Here is a 21331-nt window from a genome sequence, read left to right as displayed (position 1 = left end):
ATATTTTCTTTAAACTTCTCTGTCTAGCATTTGACATTTCTACCATGGGAAAAAAAAAGTGAAAAAAATGTGGACAACAATCTTGGACTGAATGTACGAGGCATTGTTAGTAATCAGAATCAGATTTATTATCACTGGCGTGTGACATGAAATTTGTTAACTTAACAGCAGCAGTTCAATGCAATACATAATCTAGCAGAGAGAAAAAAATAATATTAATAATAAATAAAATAAAACATAATAAATAAAGAAGTAAATCAATTACGTATATTGAATAGGTTTTTAAAAATGTGCAAAAACAGGAATACCGTATATTTTTTTTAAAAAGTAAGGTAGTGTCCAAAGCTTCAATGTCCATTTAGGAATCGGATGGCAGAGGGAAAGAAGCTGTTCCTGAATCGCTGAGTGTATGTCTTCAGGCTTCTGTATCTCCTAGCTGATGAAAAGGACATGCCCTGGGTGCTGGAGGTCCTTAATAATGGACGCTGCCTTTCTGAGACACCACTCCCTAAAGATGTCCTGGGTACTTTGTCGGCCTCACAACACGCTGGAGGAACTCAGCAGGTCGGGCAGCATCAGTGGAAACGATCAGTCAACGTTTCAGGCTGGAATCCTTTGTCAGGACTGTACAGGGGAGGGGCAGAGGCCCTATAAAGAAGGTGGGGGGAGGATGGGAAGAAGAAGGCTGGTAGGTTCCAGTAAGGGGAAAGATAAAGGGGTGGGGGAGGGGAAGCAGGGAGTTGATAGGCAGGAAAGGTGAAGAAGGAATAGGGGGAAGCACAATGGGTAGTGGAAGAAGGTGGAACCATGAGGGAGGTGATAGGCAGCTGGGGGAGGGAGCAGAGTGAAACTGGGATAGGGGAAGGGAGAGGGAGGGAATTACTGGAAGTTGGAGAATTCAATGTTCATACCAAGGGGCTGGAGACTACTCAGATGGTATATGAGGTGTTGCTCCTCCAACCTGAGTTTAGCCTCATCATGGCAGTAGAGGAGGCCATGTATGGACATATCTGAATGGGAATGTGAAGCAGAGTTGAAGTGGGTGGCAACTCCTTCCCTCTTCAGTCCTGACACCTCTGCCCCTTCGCTCTTCAGTCCTGACACCTCTGCCCCTTCCCTCTTCAGTCCTGACAAAGGGTTCTGGCCCGAAACTTTGACTGATCGTTTCCACGGATGCTGCCTGACCTGCTGAGTTCCTTCAGCGTGTCGTGAGTGTTGCTTTGACCCCAGCATCTGCAGAGTATTTTGTGTTTACTTTGTAGGCCAGTGCCCAAGACGAAGCTAACTAGATTTACAACCTTCTGCAGCTTCTTTCGGTCCTGTGCAGTAGCACCTCCATACCAGACAGTGATGTAGCCTGTCAGAATGCTCTCCACTGTACAACTATAGAAGTTTTTGAGTGTATTTATTGACATGCCAAACCTCTTTAAACTCCTAGTAAAGTACAGCCACTGCCTTGCCTTCTTTATAACTATGTCGCTATGTTGGGACCAGGTTAGATCCTCAGAGATCTTGACACTGAGGAACTTGAAGCTGCTCACTCTCTCCACTTCTGATCCCTCTATGAGGATTGGTATGTGCTCCTTTGTCTTACCCTTCCTGATATCCGCAATCAGCTCTTTCGTCTTACTGATGTTGAGTGTCAGGTTATTGTGGATGATAGTAAATTAGGTATTGTTGTAGTGTGAAGGTAATAAAAAAATTTTAGAGGGATCTTGACAAGTTAGGTATATTGGCTAAGGTTTGGCAAATTGTTTTCAATCCAGATAAATGTGAGGTATTTATTGCGAGACAAAAATGAGGTAGACTCATACAGTGAATGTTGGGGCCTTGGGGAGTGTTATGGAACAGAGAGATCTAAGACTGCAAGTGCATACACTCAGTGGCTGCTTTATTAGGTATAGGAGTGGAACCTATTGTGGTCTTCTGCTATAGCCCATCCAGTTCAAGATTCAACATGTGTGTTTAGAGATGCTCTCCTGCTCACCACTTTTGTCAAGCATGATTATTTGAGACTCTGTCGTCTTCCTGTCAGCTTGAACCAGTCAGGCCATCTCCTCTGGTGTCTCATTAGCAAGGAGTTTTCTCCCACAGACCTGCTGCTCACTGGATGATTTTTGTTTTTCGCACCATTCTCTATAAACTCTAGAGACTTTTGTGCATGAAAATCCCAGGAGATCAGAAGTTTCTGAGATACTCTCAAACTAGAATATAAAAGCAAGGATGTAATGTTGAAGCTTTATAATATATTAGTTAGACCACACTTGAAGTATTGTAAGCAATTTTTGGCCCCTTATCTAAGAAATGATGTGCTGGCATTCAAAAGGGTCCAGAGGAGGTTCATGAGAATGATCCTGAGAATGAAAGGGTGATTGTATGTAGAGCATTTGATGGCCCTAGGCCTGTACTCAATGGAGTTTGGAAGATTGAGGGGGGATATCACTGAATATTCAAAAGCCTAGATAGAGTGCACACAAAGAGGAAGTTGCCTATAGTGAGGGAGTCTCAAACCAGAGGGCACAATCATAAAATAGAAAGACACTACTTCCTTTTATTAGAAAAACATTGCGACACTGTTACACAGGCACCACAGTAGTGCAGAGGCTAGTGCGATGCTATTACAGCTTGGGGCATCGGAGTTCAGAGTGCTCCCAGTGTCCTCCATAAGGAGTCTGTATGTCCTCCCCATGGAATGCGTGTGTTTTCTCCGGGTTCTCCAGTTTCCTGCCATATTCCAAAGATGTACTGGTTAGTAGATTATTTGGTCATAGTAAATTATCCTGTGATTAGGCTAGGGTAAAATTAGGGGTTGCTGGGCATAGCGGCTTGAAGGGTGAATCGGTGGGCTTCATTGCCCCAGCTGACTGTGGAGGCCAAGTCATCGGTTTATTTAAAGTGGATGTTGTTAGGTTCTTGATTAGCGTCAAAGGTTATGGGAGAAGGCAGGAGAATGAAGTTGAGAAAATCAGCTATGGCTCAAACCACCCCGTCTGGTACCAACAATCATTGCACAGTCAAAGTCACTTAGATCAAATTTCATCCTCATTCTGATGTTTGGTCTGAATAACAAATGAAAGCCTTGACCAAGTCTGCATGTATTTATGCTTTGAGTTGCTACCACATGATAGGCTGATCAGATATTTGCATTAACGAACAGGCGTACCTAATAAAGTGGCCACTGAGTGTAGTTCGCTGGAACGATATCACAGATGGGTATAGGTGAAGAACACTTGGCATGCTGGCTTGAGGGCATTGGATTCAGAAGTTTGGAAAGTTGTATTGCAGTTATATAAGATGTCAGTGAGGGCATGCTGGAGTATTGTATACAGTTTTAGTCATTCTGTTATAGGAAGTTGTTATTACACCAGCATGAGTGTCAGATTTACCAGGATGTTGCCTGTCCTGAGAGGCCTGAGTTACAAGGAGAGGTAGCGTAGACAAGGACTTTATTCACTGGAACATAAGAGATTGATGTTTTTAAGATCACTAGGAAAATAGACAGGGTGAAACCACATTGTCATTTTCCCAAGGAGGGCATGCTAAAAGCAAGGGGGCATAGATTTATGATCAGAGGCAAGAGATTTAAGAGGGTTATCAGGGACAACTTCTTCATGCAAAGGGTGGTGCATATTTTAAATGAGCTGCCAAAAATAGTAGTTGAGGAGGAGGGGCACTCCAAGCCAGGCAGAAATGCACAGGATGGACACTTTGTCTACCCAGTATCTTGTTAGCAAATGTACAATCTCTGGAGAAGAAGATTTGGGGCCTAACGTCCAGATTGCTATTTCAGAGGGAAATAAGGAATTGCTGTGTTCTGTATTTCTCGGAGACATGGCTCACTTGGGAAAAGCCAAATATATTGGTAAGACCTGAAGGCTTCTCGATACCCAAGGTGGACTGAACTGCGAATTCAGAGAAGCCAAAAGTTTGGGATCTGCATTTCATGATAAATTTTTTGTGGTGCTCTGACATGGTGGTTTTGTCATACTCTTGTTCCCCTGACCTGAAACATCTAACAATTAGATGCCAACCATTCTACTTACCGGGAGAGTTGTCCTCCATGATCCCAACCACAGTTTACATACCGCCAAAAGCCAGTGTAAATCAAGCAGTCAAAATGCATCACTAAACAAGAAGCAGTCCACTGAGACACATTTCAAATCATAATCGGGGTCTTCAATCAGCCTTGTTTGGAAAACCTCTGCCAGGTTATCATCAGCATATAACCTGCAGCACCAGGGGTCCCAACACCCTAGATTGCTATATTACGATAAGATGAATATCTATCATTCTGTGCCCAGACTGAATTTCCAGGAAATCTGATCACGTGGCTATCATTCTCCTAACTGCACACAGGCAGAGGTAAAGAGCAAAGCTCCAGAGATAAGGAAAACAAAAAGGTAGTCGAAGGAGGCAGAGGAGCAGCTACAGAATTGCTTCAAGTCAGTGGACTGGGCCACGTTCAAGGACTCATCAGTGTATCTGAATGAATACACCACAATTGTCACGGACCTTATAAAAGGAGTTGTAGATGAGTATGTTCCCACAAAATCATTCGGTGTCTTCCCCTGACGCCCAGGGTGAAACTTGAGTTCTGCAACCTACTGAGGGCCAGATCAGTGGCATTCAAATCTGGTGACTAAATAAGATACAAGAAGTTTGGGTACAAACTCCGGAAAGCCGGAGTGAAGTGGCAATACCGGATCAAACTTGAATCACTGAAGGATGCTTGACAGCTGTGGCAGGACTTGAATACTATTACCTCTTACAAGCTGAAATCAAGCGGCATAGGTGATAAGAAGGCTTTGCTCCCAGACGAGCTCAATGTCTCTTATGCTTGCTTTAACTGTCAAAACATGGAGGAGCCTTCATAAACTCCCACAGCGCCCGGTAACCCTATGATTTCAGTCTTTGAGGCCACATCAGCATAGAGGAGGGAGATTGAAAATCTGGTTGACTGGTACCACAATAACAACCTCTCACTCACTGTCAGCAAGACCAAGAAACTGATTATTGACTTCAAGAGGAGGAAACTGGAGAACTGGAGGTCCGTGAGCCTGTTCTCATGGGGCGGGGGGGGGGCGCGGTGGTGGGGAGGTGAAGAGGTTCAGCAACTTTAAATTCCTCAGTGTTATTTCAGAGGATCTGTCCTGCGACATATGTGCATCTACAACAAAAGCATGGCAGCAGCTCTACTTAGAAGCTTGCCTAGATTTGACATAACGTCTAAAACTGACAAACTGCTATAGATGTGTGGTGGAGAGTATATTGACTGGCTGCATCAGGGTCTGGTGTGAAAACGCCAATGCCTTTGAACAGAAAATCCTATATAAAATAGTGGATATGGCCCAGTCAATCACCGGTAAAGGCCTACCCACTACTGAGCACATCTACATGGAATCTACAAGAAACCGATATCCATCATCAACAGCCCAGTCCACCCAGACCATGCCTTTTTCTCGATGCTGCCATCGGGAAGAAGGTAAAAGAACCTCAGGACCCACAGTACCATGTTCTTCAATCATAGACTCTTGAACAAGTTGGGATAACTTCGCTCGCTCATCACTGAACTGTTCCCACAACCTTTGGGTCACTTTCAAGGCTTCTTCATCTCATGTTCTCGATCTTTATTGCTGTTTTATTTAGTTTTTTTTTGTATTTGCAGTTTGTGGTCTTTTGCATATTGTCTATCCTGTTGGATGCAGTTGATCCTATTACGCTTCTTGGATTTACTGAGTATGCCTGCAAGCAAACGAATCTCAGGATTATATATGGTGACATCTGTGTACTTTGATAATAGATTTACTTTGAACGTATCAGCAGAATTTAAAAGCTGACTAGTTCAAAACATGGATAGGAGAGGTTAAGGGGGCTGCTGGCCAAATGCAGCAGATGGGACTAGCCCACTGGTAACACATGGATCAGTTGGTTGAAGGATGTGTTTTCATGTTGAATGACACTGACTCTCGGAGTGAAAGATAGCAGGCAGGTGGTGACAAGTAGGGGAGGGGACATGGAAGGAAGTTGGGAGATATTGGCAGGTGAATGATGGATGGAGACGGACAAAGAGGAGGAAAAAGAGAGGTAGCTGGAGTGTGATGGGAGGAAGGGAGTATGAAGGTTAGAGACAACTACTGGAGGGATAATGAATCAGCCATGATTAAATGGCAGAGCAGTCTTGACAGGCCAAATGGCCTAATTCTTCTCACATGTCTTACGGTCTTACTCAGACCACCCCATCTGGCATCAACAATCATTCCATGGATGGAACCCAGAAGATAATATCCTTGGTGTGGTGAAGATTACTACAGTGACATTGTAGAGGTCACATCAACTAATTCATAAAAAGTAACTCCTAATAAGAGGACAGGTAAATATAAAAAGATCTCCAGGAACCTTTACAAATAGAGCATGGAGTTTCTTTCCCTACACCCATCGCCCCCCTCATACACCCCAACAGCCTGACCAAACATAATTATTTAATCAATGTCAGCAAAGCAGATTAATTTGTCATTGTTGCTGTGCTTTATGTGGGAACTGCCTTTGTGCAAATTAGTTGCAGTATTTCTTGCATTGCAACAGTGCCTACACTTAAAGAAGACTTTTTTTGCTGTCAAACACTTGAGAGATAGTGAATGGGATATCAAAGGTAGTTTATAAATTCAGGGTGCTTCTTTTTAGGAAAATTTAAGTAATTAGGAATAAAAGAAAATCTGTAAATTTTTGGAATAATTCTTAGCATAAATGGAGCTGTAGATGTAAAACTAATATTTCAGCCCAAACACCTCTGCAGAAGTTCCTTTGGACAGACCAACCATTTTAATCTGTTTCATTATTGGTAACCTTCTCTTCCTCAAAAGGCTTTAAACTGGGATAAATCCTAGATAAGGAAATAGGCTATGGCTACAAACAGCAAAACAAAACTGGACAACAAGTTGGTACTCCACCATTTAAATAATATCCATCTCTGCAGGTGTTGGGAAATGACCATCTCCATAAACATCATCATTACCATAAACATCCTGGGTCACCAAAAACCAGAAACAATGAGACTAATCATATAAATATTACAAAAGCGAATCAGATGCTGGGTATTCTACAAGAGTGACTTATTCACGATTTTCCAAAGTCTTTTCACCATTTACAGGCATACCTTGAAATACCTTCCACTTACTGCGATGAATGCAGTTCCAGCAATACTCAAAGTTTAACATCATCCTGGACAAAGCAGCATCTGATTGTTATCCCATGAAGCATTCACTTCTTTCCCTAACCTCACACTATGGATGCCGTAACTGCTACAATAAGTACTGCTGCATCCAGACATGTGACCTTCCCACTGAGAATGGCATTGAAAGCTGAAGCAGGAGAACAGCACCTCCAAATCGCATGGCATCCTGAGTTAGAAAAGTATTGCCATTCCTTTATTGCAGCTGAGGCACCATACTTAATGTTACTACGTGAATGCTATCTTCTGTTTGCAATTTTTCCAAAGGCAAGGCTTAATTATTGCCAAAGCTCCTCAGATCTGTATACAAATATATTTATTTAAAGTAGTCACTCTTCTATATGAAAAATTCCATCTCTGGAATCAGTCCCCCTTTAGAGCGGTATAGCTAAGATCAATAATGTCACTGGAAATCTAGCCTGGAATCTTGCCATGGAGCAGCAGTAGCCACTTCAAGTTTTCTTTCATTAAGCACAAATAGCCTGTAACTAATCAAAGCAAAACTTCCAATTAAGGGTCATAAAAGTAATAGATTAGCTCTGTTTTCTCGCTCCAAAGATGCTATCTGACCTGCAGAATATTTCTGATATTTTTTTCAATTATTTCAGATTCCCAGCATCACAGTATTTTGGTATAGTATAACTACTCAAATAATAACCTCTACGATGGTAAGAAAGTAAGAAGAACTCAATCTCTAACTATATCTATGGAAATCTAATAAAATTTCTGATAATTGCTATTAATAACCAAACCCATCATCTTTAGATTTCAGTAACAGATCTTTTACACAACAAAGAACAATGGTAAATACATGCTGGAAACCTAAAACAAAAATTAAAAATATAAATCAGCATTGGTGGAGAGAACAGTGATGAAGTATAGAAGGATGAGCACTGGAAGCATTCATCTTTTCCCTCTACATGTGTTGATTTATCTAAATAATGTCAGTATTTTCTAATTTTGCACGGTTCCTCCTTTAAATTTTGTCAGATCCAACCTGAAATTTACATCAGTCCTTATCTTCTTCCCTCATTTCCCTCTGTGATAATGAGCTTTCAAAACTCACTCAGCACCTGAAAGCTAATTTAACCTGAGTTTCCATAGTCGTGCCTGGTAATTTTAAATATTGTTCTTGGGGAAAATAAGGTCACACCTCAAAGCTATCCACACCTTAATGAATTATTTGAATGAGATTTCGTGCAAATTGCATACCTTCAGGGAAGAAAAAGTTGGATCCTGAAACTAAAGGACAGTGATAAGTCCACTTTAAGAGGTTTTGACATAACTTATTAAAGTTTATTAAGGAGCTGATCAGTATAACCCTACTTAAATAGAGATTTACATCGCGAATTTAATTGCTGTTTTAAGTTGTATTATTCAAATGTAATTGTATCATTCAAATTTTAATGTTTCCGCTCTGAAATAGATCAAAAAGCATTTTAAAACTAAGTTTTTGAGGAGATATAAATGTTTAAAAATCTGTCCAATTGTAGATTATTTAAGATATGTGCTGTTTGTACTGGAATTACAAATTGCACCAAATCAATGCATTAAAATGGCATTTCTGTATATCCAGACCATTCTGAAATATAAAGATATGCATAATATAGACTTTTTATCTTAAAAGGGGAATCATTGGTCTGCTTTTTATCTGTGTGAAGTAACCCCATTCCTTGTGTTTTGGCCCATGAGTAACTAAAATGCATCCTGAATACAACATTTATCCTTGAATGGTGAAATGTGTATTATCTGCCATCTTGTGGAAACTTGGTGGTAGTATGTAAAATATGTGCATGTTTATCTGTGTTAGCTTTTCCTATATTATAATCAAGAATTTAAATTGCTGTCTAATTTAATTATAAGCACACAACAGAATTACACAGGGATTTCTTGTGTGTGTGAGCTGTCTTGTTTGATGGTTGCATGTCCATGTGACATTGTATCAAGAAGACATATCTCAGTTTGTGTTCTCTTGGATACAATTTCACACATTAGCCGGCGGTAGGTACAATATGCAGTCTGCTTTCAATAAGGGCCACATTCTCAAAAATACTCATTGATTTTGATCTCAATGATCCTCAGTGATTCTAAATTTATGGAATGAATTTTAAAGAGTCATTTTTTTTCTATTATTAATAGCACTGATGTACTCAATGTTAGTAAATAGTACAGACCTGTTAGCTTTTCCATTTGAAGTGTCTGCTCAATCAGCCTTGGAAGTAAAACCTTAGGGCAAAATGAGCATATGATTCTGCCATGTAGTGCTGTACAAAATTGTGGTATAGAGTAATTTCAGCATTAATTGCTGCTCTACAATGAGTTATCTCTCTTGGAAGACGAAATATTATAATAATGTCTCTATCAAGAGCCTACAAAGAAAAATTTGTGAAAGTCAGATGATAGGAAATATTCTGATTCTGTAATGATGCCTCAGCTCATTTACATGAAGTACTTGAATATTACTAGCACCTACATGGATGTGCACAGAATAACTTACTGACTTAGGAGCAGTGGTAAGAAAATGGTAACAGTACTCAGGAAGGATTTGAAAGAAGTACTATTTACTGCTTGGATGTTTAGGATCCAAGTATAGTTATGCTGGTTCAAGATTATCATTATAAAACATATTTCAGTTAAGATATTTATCTTAATTACACTTTCTGTGTTCCCATATGTTAAAGTTGGATTATTATGATGATGTACCAGAACCCTTTCTATATTACAATACAATTGACAATTCAAAGTAATATTATTTTCATAAAGTTATGTTTCTTATATTTTCATATAAATATTTACAAGTATATTGATTCCAACATTTAATTTGAAAATTATTTGTCTATCATTTAAACCGTATGTCTTATTAAAACAGGCTTTGTTGTGATAAGAAATAAATTAGGGGCATAGATTAATATTTTTATCTTAATTTATAATTGGGACATGGACAAAAAATGGAGTTTTGTCTATCTAAACATGTAGACATTAAAAAAGAATTAGATTAGTTCAATGGAAAACAGCTTCACCTTGTGGAGAGGACATGTTTCTTAAAAAAGCGATGCTCTCTATTGGCACATGGCCTAGCAGTGCTAGTGATACAATCTAGCAGCTTGGCAGCTTTGCATGTTGCCATTCCTCAGGGGAATTCTGTGCAGACTGTTTTGTTGAATTCAAGGCTTCCAGATATGACATAAAGCTGAAATACTTGAATCTTTTAAAATAATGTTATAGTAATTCCCCTGCTACCATTTGCAAATTGACTTGAAATAATCTAGGTTTATATTATTCACTTTACATCAATTAGCTAATATATGCATAACATAAAATATTACAAATTATTATATACTAAATCAACATTAGAAAGTAAGTTAATTATTTAGGAATTCAATAAAACAAGCAATGTATTTTGACATTTATTCCCACTTGTTACTGTGCTAATAATCATGATATAATCTAATGCCTCTGTATATTTATTATCTAGTTATTGACCACAAAACGGACAACAAAAGGCATATAGAAACCAGTTAATATAATTGAGATTAATTTAAATTATAATTCATTTAAAATTATGTATCTTGATAAAATCTGGAGGATGTTCTTCTCAACAAATGCAGAAAACAAGAGGAAAAAATAACAATCAATGCCCCAGCTTTGGTGTTAGAGCCATACTGCAGGGAAACTCCCCCCCCCCCACCACCAAGTCTGTGCAGACCATTACACACTCATTTATCATTGATCTCAAACCAAGCCCATTTTGTTATCTCCAATTGTGCACTAACTCTTCCCAGATTCTTATCACTCACTCACATGCTAGGGGTAACATATCGTGGACAGCAATCTACCAACCTACATGAGTCTGGGATGTGGGTGGAAACCAGAACACTGTCACAGGAAGAACATACAAACTTCACACCAATGACCAGGACATGTGAGGCAGCACTTCTACTAGATGTGCCACTTTTGTTGACGTTAAGCTGTGATACATCATCAATTTCTGTATCAGAGCTTTAAAATTCACCAAAAAATGTATCGACTGAACAGAAGATGAATTTAGCATTGTTCAGAATGCAGAGTACCTACAATTTCTGAGTTGCAACTTGATGTTACCACTTACACTCATTACAGGCCAGTTACAGCCTGTAGTCCTAATATTCAACATGCTTCAACACTGCATTAAATTGTACATCCATCCCAGTGCAAGACTTTAAACAATCCCAACAATAAAGGCTACAAGGGCTTTTCCCCAATTATAGCTTATAAGATGTGAAAGAGGAGATTATTAAAAGAAATGAGGGATCAAGCTCTTTGCACTGAATGAGTGCAAAAATGCCCATCAGAGCTGAATGAGTCCACTGTAGCCGGGCACTCCCTAGCTATATGTTGCCAAGATGGGTTAACATTGCTAATCTCTTAAAACAATTTATGGTAGTATACCTACTCATTTAGGAACATAGTGAATACTTAGAACACACCTATTCAACTCACTGGCTTCAGATTTGAGCTGTTGATCCCTTCAGGCAGGTGAAAGAAGGACCTTAGTTGGAACTTGCATTGGAATCTGTACAAGATCGATAAATATGACTACTTACCTAAACAATCTTGTGTGTCATAAATGTTGGTAAGGGCAGTAGATCATTGGTTGGTTTTACATTGTATCCAACAATGACGGGACACCCATGCGGGAGAGTTTTTAAAGTGGAAAACCCATTGCACTGGGACAGTTCCACTCTCTCAACCTCAGAAGTCTAGGTCCAGTGGTAAGAGTAGTCATCACAAATTGAAGTCCTCCTCAGTTACAGTAGACTATCATGACTTCTGTGCCTTGTCATGCCCTTCACTCTTCATGAAGTGTTGCAGAACCATCCCCCTTAACCATTGGATCTCATTGTTGAATTCATCCACCATGTCCACTGGACCTGACTTCACAAACTAGGACAGGCATGTCCCTATCACACTAGGTTATGAGACCCACCAGCTATCCTCACCTGATTTAGCCCACCTGTTGGAGGGGTGTATTATAAACAGCTACTTGAAAGCGCAGGTGGGTGAGTGTCCAGTGGGGCACAAAGATGAGTGAGCTGCCCCAAAATGGACACGACAAGCCATTTCACAGCAGATGCTACCCCTCCCTTGACATCCCGTACATGCTAATCATTGGAAAGTAAATAACACCCTAAAAAAAAATTTAACAAAATGGAAAGGAAAATGCATGAAACAATACTGCACTTTAAGTATAATATTGCTACAAGAGAGTATTTCTTGCCTTTCAGTTAAAGGTAGCTTTATGTAACTTCTCTTTCTCAAACTCCCTTCATTCAGGTATTAACTAGACGGTGCTGAAAGGATTGTGTCAGTACCAGACAGGTCTCCATCCTGTCACCAACATTCACGTTGGCTTTTGTATCCTCCCCATTTGTAACATAAAACATAGCTGCTTTTGTACTTTTACCTAAAAAGTCCATTCTCCCACCATATTGCTTTTATTCCAGATTTTTTGTGCCTTTATGTTTTTTTTACAAATTGTTAATTGGACATCATTTATCTTTTAACAAGGCAGTCCTTTAAATCAGGCTGCTCCTCATCCAAAGGTGTGAGGTAAAATAAGCCTTTCCCCTTCCATTAATGCACAGGCAGTTTGAAGAGAAAGGGTTGAGCAAGATAATCATAAATCTCTAATTCCTCACATTTTACGGGTTGAAATTCATTCCTGAAGAATGAGAATATGTAGAGGGAATTTAAACATTACAATCCTCTATGTCTGGTCTGTAATGCTATATCAGCTATTTTATAATAAAGATTCTGATATTTAAGGCAAATTTCAGAATTAATGGATGATACAGAGCAAATGTTAAAAATACACAAAAAGTTAATGCTAAAGCTTTTACGTTTTGTGTAAATATGTGGTAATTTTATAGCCCTATACTTACTTGCAAACTGAATCCTCATCTAATATATCTATGTAATAGAAATCAACATTAAAAATTCTATCAGTTGAAGGATTCCCAGGCATATGTTGTACAATAGTAATATATTCAGAATAAAAAGTAGTTCAGTTCCCAATATTGGGAGATTTCCTTCATTCACAATCTTATGTTTTTGTTTTTATTTTTACTATTATAATTTTATCATGCACAGCATAATTTTCCATTGTGTTGATTTTCCACGTCCAATCTTACATTGTTCTCCAGAGATCGAGAACTGCGGTGTACTTGAGGGGAAGGGATGTAAAGCAAGTCAGCCATAGTGCTCTTAATTATTGGAAGCCAAATCACAGTAGCTTGGGTAGGGGTAGATGAAATGTTGACTGTGTCCACCCTCAAGCTGGAAATCATGGGTGAAACTCAAAAATGTTAAAGGAGGGTATTTTTGAATGAAGGGAGACTGCCAAGTATCACGTCAGAAATTAAATTAATGTAATAGTTTTGAGCTATGTCCCATCCATATTGTTTTGATAAGGTATAGTAACCCATCTGTGATTCATGGATGAAGACATTATAACCTAGTGGTCTTCTTCATATCCAGCAATGGATATACCCTCAATTTCTATCTAAAAGTAGAAAACTTACATATTTTTTGGAAAGAAGATGCATTTCCAGTCATGCAAATGTGTTAAATATTAATCAGTAAAATGCCCTAGTTAGAAATCCATGCTGTCCTTCAATGAACTGATTCAACACTAGTTTGCTGTAATGTCAAAAGGTATTTATCTAGAAATCTTGGTTGACTTTATTGCATTAATTTACTGGTTTCAAAAACTACTGCAATATATTACCAAGTAATTAATGAAAGGACCATAAAAGAGAAATTAACAATAGCTGTCTTTTTTTTTGTTTTCCTCTAGGTCTAATATCATACACAGAATACTTATTCTTGCTGGGTATTCTAACAAGTAAGTTGAGTTAAACTGTAATTTATCTGATGTTAACATTTGTTCATTTTGCCTTTTAACCAAAATTGTGTCCTGTTTTGTACAAAGCTTTATTAAAAAAAATCATTAATGAAGCCAATGTTAAAAATTAACAATTTTATTAGATGCCTATGAAGATTTGAATCGATTAAATAACTTCTTTTTCATTAGATTACTTTGATTGAGAACAGGTGCAGGCCCCTAAAGCAGCTTAGGTGAAACAATCTCTAGTGAAGTAGTCGTTATAGAATCAGAGAGTTTTACAGCATGGAAGCACCCCCATTGGCCCAACTCGCCCATGTCGGCAGAGCTGCCAAGAGGATTAGTCCCATCTGCCAGCGTTTGGTCCATAGTCCTCTAAATATCTCCTACCTACTTAGTTAGTTTGCTTTTATATGTTGCTCATGTGCCTACCTCAGCCACTATTCCTAGAAGCTCTTTCCAAATATACACCATGCTTTGCATAAAAAAACTGTCCCTGATATCCCTTTTAAATCTTAAACCTATACCCTCTTGTTTTTAGCACTGTGTCCCTGAGAAAAAGACTATGACTAAGCCTTTAGTGATTTTGTATACCTCTATCAGGGCAACCCTCTGTCTCCTACATTCAAAGGAGTAAAAATCCTAGTCTATGTAATCTCTCCTTGTAACACAGGCTCCCAAGTCTAAGCAACATCCTAGTAAGTCTTTTCTGTACTCTTTTCTATTTTAATAAAATCGTTCTTATAACAGGGTGACCAAAACTGTGCACAGCATTCCAAATGAGACTTTACCAATGCCTTATGCGGTATACATTGAACATAGAATGTAGAAATCTACAGAACATTACAAGCCCTTCGGCCCACAATGTTGTGCCAACCATGTAGCCTACTCTAGAAACTGCCTAGAATTTCCCTATTCCTCTATTTTTCTAAGCTCCATGTACCTATCTGAGAGGTTCTTATAAAGAAATGTAACTGAGCATAGCTTCCCAGCTCCCATACTCATCACCCTGACCAATGAAGGCCAGTATGCCAAATGCTTTTTTCACTGCTTCACTGAGACACCACTATCAGCAAACGATAGTGGTGCACTCTTTTGGTTTCACACAGTCTGCCATGTTGATTTTTAATGGGACCTATTATCTCCCTAGCCATTATGTGTACAGTGTCTCAGTGCTATGTGAATTTTTTAATTGTTCTTCTGGATATTTGGACAAAGATTTTGATAAGTGTCTGAGTTTGCCTAATTATAATTAATCCATGCCAGAATTCTCCTCCAAATCTGAATGAGCTATAATTAAAGTTTCAAAAGCAATTTTAATCCCACAGTGGTGCAATTAGTAGACCACCTATTCACAGTGCGAGAGGCACAGGTGCAGTCTTGACCTGAGGTGCTGTCTGAGCTAGCTGTGTTTACAATCCACTGCAGCTTTTACTGATCCTGTGCAGTGCAGTTGCCCCTCCATACTAGATGGTGATGCAACCAGATAGCATGTTCTCCATGGTACATCTGTAGAAATTTGCTAGACTTTGGTGGCATACCAAGTCTCCTTAAACTCCTGATGAAATACAGCAACTGGCATGCCTTCATAATTGCATTGATATGTTAGGCCCAAGATAGATCTTCTGAGATGTTAACTTAGGAATTTGAAACTGCTCATCCTTTCCACTGCTGACCCCTGAAAGAAGACTGGTTTGTGTTCCCACGACTTCCCTTACTTGAAGTTCACAGTCAATTCTTTGGTCTCACTGGCGATGAGCACGTTTATTGCCACGACACCACTCTACCACCTGATCTATTTCGCTCCTGTATACCTGCTTGTTACCATCTGAGATTCCACCAACAATATTTGTGTCACCAGCGAATTTATAGATGGCATTTGCGCTGGCCCAGCCAAACAGTCATAAGTGTTAAGAGAACAAAGCAGTGGGCTAAGCACACATCCTTGAGGCGTACCAGTGTTCAATTGTCAGCAGGAAGATGTTACTTCCAATCCACACTAACTGTGGTCTCCCAGTGAGGAAGTCAAGGATGCAGTTGCAGAGGTCCAAGTTTTGAAGCTTATTGATAAGTACCAAGAGGATGATGGTGTTGAATGCTGACCTGTAATCAACAAATAGCAGGCTGATGTAGGTATTGAATTTGTCTAGTGGATTCAAGACTGACTGGAGAGCCAGTGAGATTGCACCTATAGTGGTGGTTGGCAAATTGTAGTGTGTCCAGGTCCTTTTTTAGGCAAGAGTTCATTCTCGCCATTGTGAACATTCTGGATCACCACTCATGAACATCTAGCCCTCAGCTGATTGTGAATCTCGTGGTTCATCCACAGCTTCTGGTTTGGGATATCTGGTATGTTCTTGAAGGCACACAGTCACCCGTGCACTGATTTTGTTCATTTATAGTCAATCATAAATACATTAGAAGAATTCCTCTGTCGCTAACTGTTAGTAACTAATACACTTTTATAATACTGCAGTGGTTTTGGTAATGTTCTAACTTGTTTTGTATTTCATTTAAATACCTTATTTGTCACAGTTGAACCTTAGTTTGTCTTTTTTGTATACAGTACCTTTTTAACTATTTCCATGAAACTTACCTATAATCTATTAGGAACTGACACAGTTTTATTGAACGTAAGCAGTATTAATTAGTAGTGATCTAATTTATTCTGTAATTAATTTAAATATATGATTTGTTTGTCGGTTCAATGGAAGGTTGTCTTTTTTATACATTTTTAACTATATCCATGAAACTTCAGCTAATTGGGGCAGCTGCTTAATTGGCCCAAAATGTACTGGTCCTGATGTGTCCCAATTAACTGGAATCCACTGTATATGAAGTGCGTGTATGTGTGTGTGTGTGTGTGTGTGTGTGTGTGTGTGTGTGTGTTTGTTTGTTTATTTGGGGCACAATGCCACTTAATTGAGGCAGAAGATTGTTGCCGAACAGTTTCTAACTAGTATCAGTTGCACCTACTTCTATGACTGTTAGACACAACATCATGCTTAGAGTGAACAGTTTTTAAATAGCATAAGGTGCGTGTGTTTGTGTTCAGAAAACAGTGAATTTTGTCACTGATAGTTGGCAAGAAATAAGCAGTAAGACAATCAGATCTGTTTTGCTCACTATGATTTTAAGCGTTTAGGCTTGGAGATGCCAGGACTGGTCAGGAGTAGAAATACGATTTCACTACTTCAACAGGTTTAGAACTACAAAGAATTTGAAGGTATTGACAATCATCTTGAATGTTACAATAAAAATGAAGATTTGGAGGATGCACTTGTCGAAAGCATTGTATGAAGACAGTCCATTATCTGCACTAGATGTCTGCACTGATTTTGTTCATTTTTTTTATTCATTTACAGAGTGTGGGCATTGTCAGCTAAGCCAACATTTATTGCTCATCCTTAGTTGCCCTTGAGAAGGTGGTGATGAGTTGTATTCTTGGACCGCTGCAGTTGCTGAGATGTAGGTACACCCACAGTGCTGTTAGGGAGGGAATTTTATAATTTTGACCCAGCGTCAGTGAAGGAACGGTGATATGTTTCCAAGTCAGGATGGTGAGTGACTTAGAGGGGGATTTCCAAGTAATGGTGTTCCCAGGTATCTGCTGTTCTCGTCCTTCTAGTTGGTAGTGGTCATGAGTCTGGAAGGTGCTGCTTATGAACTTCGATGTGTTGTTGCAGTGCCTGTTGTAGACAGTACACACTGCTGCAACTGTTCGTCGATGGTGGAGGGATTGGATGCTTGTGAAAGCTGTACCAATCAAGTGGGCTGCCTTGTACTGGATGATGTCAAGCTTCTTGAGTGTTGATGGAGCTGCACTCATTCAGGCGAGTGGCGAGCATTCCATTACACTCCTGATCTGAGCCTTGTAGATGGTGGGCAGGCTTTGAGGAGTCAGGAGGTGAGTTACACGCTGCAGGATTTCTAGCCTTTGACCTGCTCTGGTAGCCATGGAGTTTAAATGGCTAGACCAGTTCAGTTTCCTGTCGGTGGTAACCCCCAAGATATTGATGGTAGAGGATTCGGAGATGGTGATGCCACTGAGTTTCAAGGGATGATGGTTAGAGCCTCTCTTGTTGGAGATGGTCATTGCCTAGTACTTGCGTGGCTCGAATGTTATTTACCACTTGTCAGCCCAAGCCTGGATATTGTCCAGGTCCTGGTACATTTGGGTATGAACTGCCTCACTATCTGAGGAGTCACAAATGGTGCAGAACATTGTGCAGTCATCTGTGAGCATCCCTGCTTCTGACCTTATGACGGAAGGAAGGTCATTGATGAAGCAGCTGAAGATGGTTGGTCCTAGGACATCTCCCTGAGGAACTCCTGCAGTGATGTCCTGAAGAAGAAGCAGAAGAAAGCCCTTAACTCCGAGTGGAGTCATCGGGACGCCATCATTACGGTGTTTTTTTTTTAGCAGGCTTTCTTATTTTTACGAAGCCAAGTTGCTGGCTCGACACTCAACCCAGCACAGATGGAAGACGTGCAAGAGAGCCGGCTGGATTTGAACTCGGGAGCCACCAGCCTGCCCCTTGATGCCATACTTAGTCAAATACTGCCTTGATGACGGAGGTTAGCACTCTCACCTTACCTCACCTCAGGTATTTAGCCCTTTGGTCCATGTTTGGACCAAGGAGGTGATGAGGTCAGGAGCTGAGTGGCCTTGATGGAATCCAAACTGGACATCTGTAAGCAGGTTATTACCGAGTAAGTGCTGCATGATAGCATGTTGATGACCCCTTCCATTTGCTGATGATTGAGAGTAGGATGATAGAGCGGTAATTGGCTGGGTTGGACTTGTCTTGTTTCTTGTGTACAGGCAGTGGCGTATGTAAGGTATGGCAGGTATGGCACGTGCCCTGGGCGCCACTGAGCAGTTTCTATTAAAGTCAGACAAGCCATCCCCGGATAGTGAAAAAAGAATTTTCTTCAGATGTATGATCTGTCTTTGATTATCATGGCTGAGAAGCACTAGGATGGCCTTATTTCAGAGTATTGTGTAAGAAGACCATGAAACGTTTCTTCATGAAGAAGAAGGAAAATGGAGCTGAAGGACAGAAGAGATGAAAGTTGGAGGCAGAGGAAGCCAAGAAGTCGAGCACATTCCTCATGCCCTTCTTTGAAAAGCCCGGAACAAGTAATTCGACACGTTCCATGGAGTCGCCTGCACCTGCTACAAGTTTGTTAGAATCCGAAGGTGGATCAAGTACAAATGTGTTACAAGCCAAGGAGGAAGTCAAGTCAGATAAATCCGAGTATGACGAGATTAAGAGTGAGGCTGCCACATAGAACATGGACATGACAGGAGGGGAAGACGATGGTGGTGGTAGTGATGTTGAGTTTATTGACGAGATTTTACCTGATGAGATTGAACCTGATGACACTGAACCTAGTGAACTGGATGGTGTCAAAGAGCCTCGAACTGTCATACCAGAAGTGATTGAACAGCATGACATTGGACTTCTGAAGTTCGACAAGGAGACTGGAAAAGCAATTCTGACTGACACTTTGAGAACAGAAATAATAAAGCTGGGTTGAAAGTATTTCCAGAACAATGAGGGGCCTTTCCTCAATGAACCACTCAATGAACAAAACTTGGTTCAAGAGGTAATTGGGAAATGGTCATGGTGTGGAAGTGACTTGCTCATCGCTGGTCCATTCCCCTTCTAAAAAGTCTGCATTTTGTATCTGTTTTCTTCTCTATTCCCGGTCAGACCATTAATCCTCAATGGAGCAGGAAAGTGGATTCAACCAGTGAAAAGCACCTGAAAGGATTAGTGTTCATGAAAATGCCAAGAATTATCAGGAATGCTTCAGACAGTGGAAAGAAATTTAGCTGGAAACAGAGGAGTTATTGACGCGGTATTTCAGTCACAGATTGGGAAGGAAAAACAGAAGTGGCGTGATATCTTGACGAGAATCCTTCACTGCATAAAATTCCTTGCGACTCAGAACCTGGCTTTGTGAGGACACATGGAATCACTTCAGCTAGACGATAACTCCAATGTGGGAAATTTCCTTGGCTTACTGAAACTACCGGCCATCTTTGACCCTGTCATAAAAGAACACCTCACTCATTTGGAAGTCCTGGATCCACGTCTTATCTTTCACCGGGTGTCCAGAACAAATTCATCCACATGATGGCATCCGCTGTTCACCAGAGTTTACTGAGAAGCATTTGTAAAGCCACATACTATGGTCTCATGTCCGACTCAACTTCTGATCAGGCACACCGTGAGCAAATGGAAGTAGTGAGGTATGTGGAAGTTGATTTTGAGAGGAAAACAGTCCGTGTTAGAGAGTTCTTCCTTGGTTTTATCCAGATAAGCCAGAAGGATGCTGAGAGCTTGGTTGAAGAAATCTTGAAACAGCTAGAAAAGGACGAAATGGAGCTACAAGATTGTCAGTCACAGTCCTATGACAACGCTGCTGTGATGGCAGTGTTGATCAGTGAGTCACTCGAAGAAGGAGTCGGTCTCTGTCAAGAGTGGAATATTGAAGTTGAAAGACATCAGAGACGAAAGAAACGGATGGCTGATGAGAACTCGAGAGACGCTGGGTTAACAGCTAAGGAGGAAATGGAAAGGGTCATTAAGGGGACACTCAACCATCTTCACAGAGAAATGGACGAAAGGTTCGCTTGTTTGCATGACACTGTTGCCAAGTTTGGGTTCCTTCTTGATGTCGAGGGACTGTGTTACGGCGCCGACAGTAATGACCCAAGGAAGAAGTGCGAAAATTTGGACAAATTGTACAACTCTGATATTGATGGACAGCAGCTATATGAAGAAATTTTGGATTGCAGAATGTTGCTATCAAGGCAGGTCAACATGAAAATATCAAGACCTAAAGAGCTTCTTGAATTTATTGTTCAGTATGGAGATGAGAGCATCTTCCCCAATCTTCGCATTGCTATTCAGATAATGCTAACCATCGCAGTTTCCATCACCAGCTGTGAGAGATCATTCAGCAAGTTAAAACTAATACTTTTGTATTTGAAAGCCTCCTTGGATCAAGGCAGACTCTGTGATCTTGCTGTGCTGAGTATTGAAAGAGAAGAATCTGAAAAAACTGACTTTGATCACATCGTAGACCAATTTGCATCAGTGAAAGCAAGGAAGGTGCAGTTATAATTTTCATGTAGTGCCATAATTTGTTAATTAAAAGATTAACAAGCTGGACTTGTATTTATGAGCTGATATTATGGTAAAGTT

At 40.1% G+C, this 21331-nt stretch overlaps 1 protein-coding gene across 1 annotated transcript in view; it reads left to right on the top strand.

The window, feature by feature from the left end:
• Nucleotides 1-21331, top strand: part of micu2 (mitochondrial calcium uptake 2) — a 428019-nt gene that overhangs the window by 268074 nt on the left and 138614 nt on the right. The window contains exon 6 of the mRNA XM_063054190.1: nt 14064-14111. Coding sequence (XP_062910260.1) covers nt 14064-14111 — 48 coding nt within the window. The remainder of the gene's footprint in view (nt 1-14063; nt 14112-21331) is intronic.

The sequence above is a fragment of the Mobula hypostoma genome, chromosome 7, assembly GCF_963921235.1.
Source record: "Mobula hypostoma chromosome 7, sMobHyp1.1, whole genome shotgun sequence".
NCBI lineage: Eukaryota > Metazoa > Chordata > Chondrichthyes > Myliobatiformes > Myliobatidae > Mobula > Mobula hypostoma.
This window is presented reverse-complemented; position numbering and strand designations above follow the sequence as displayed.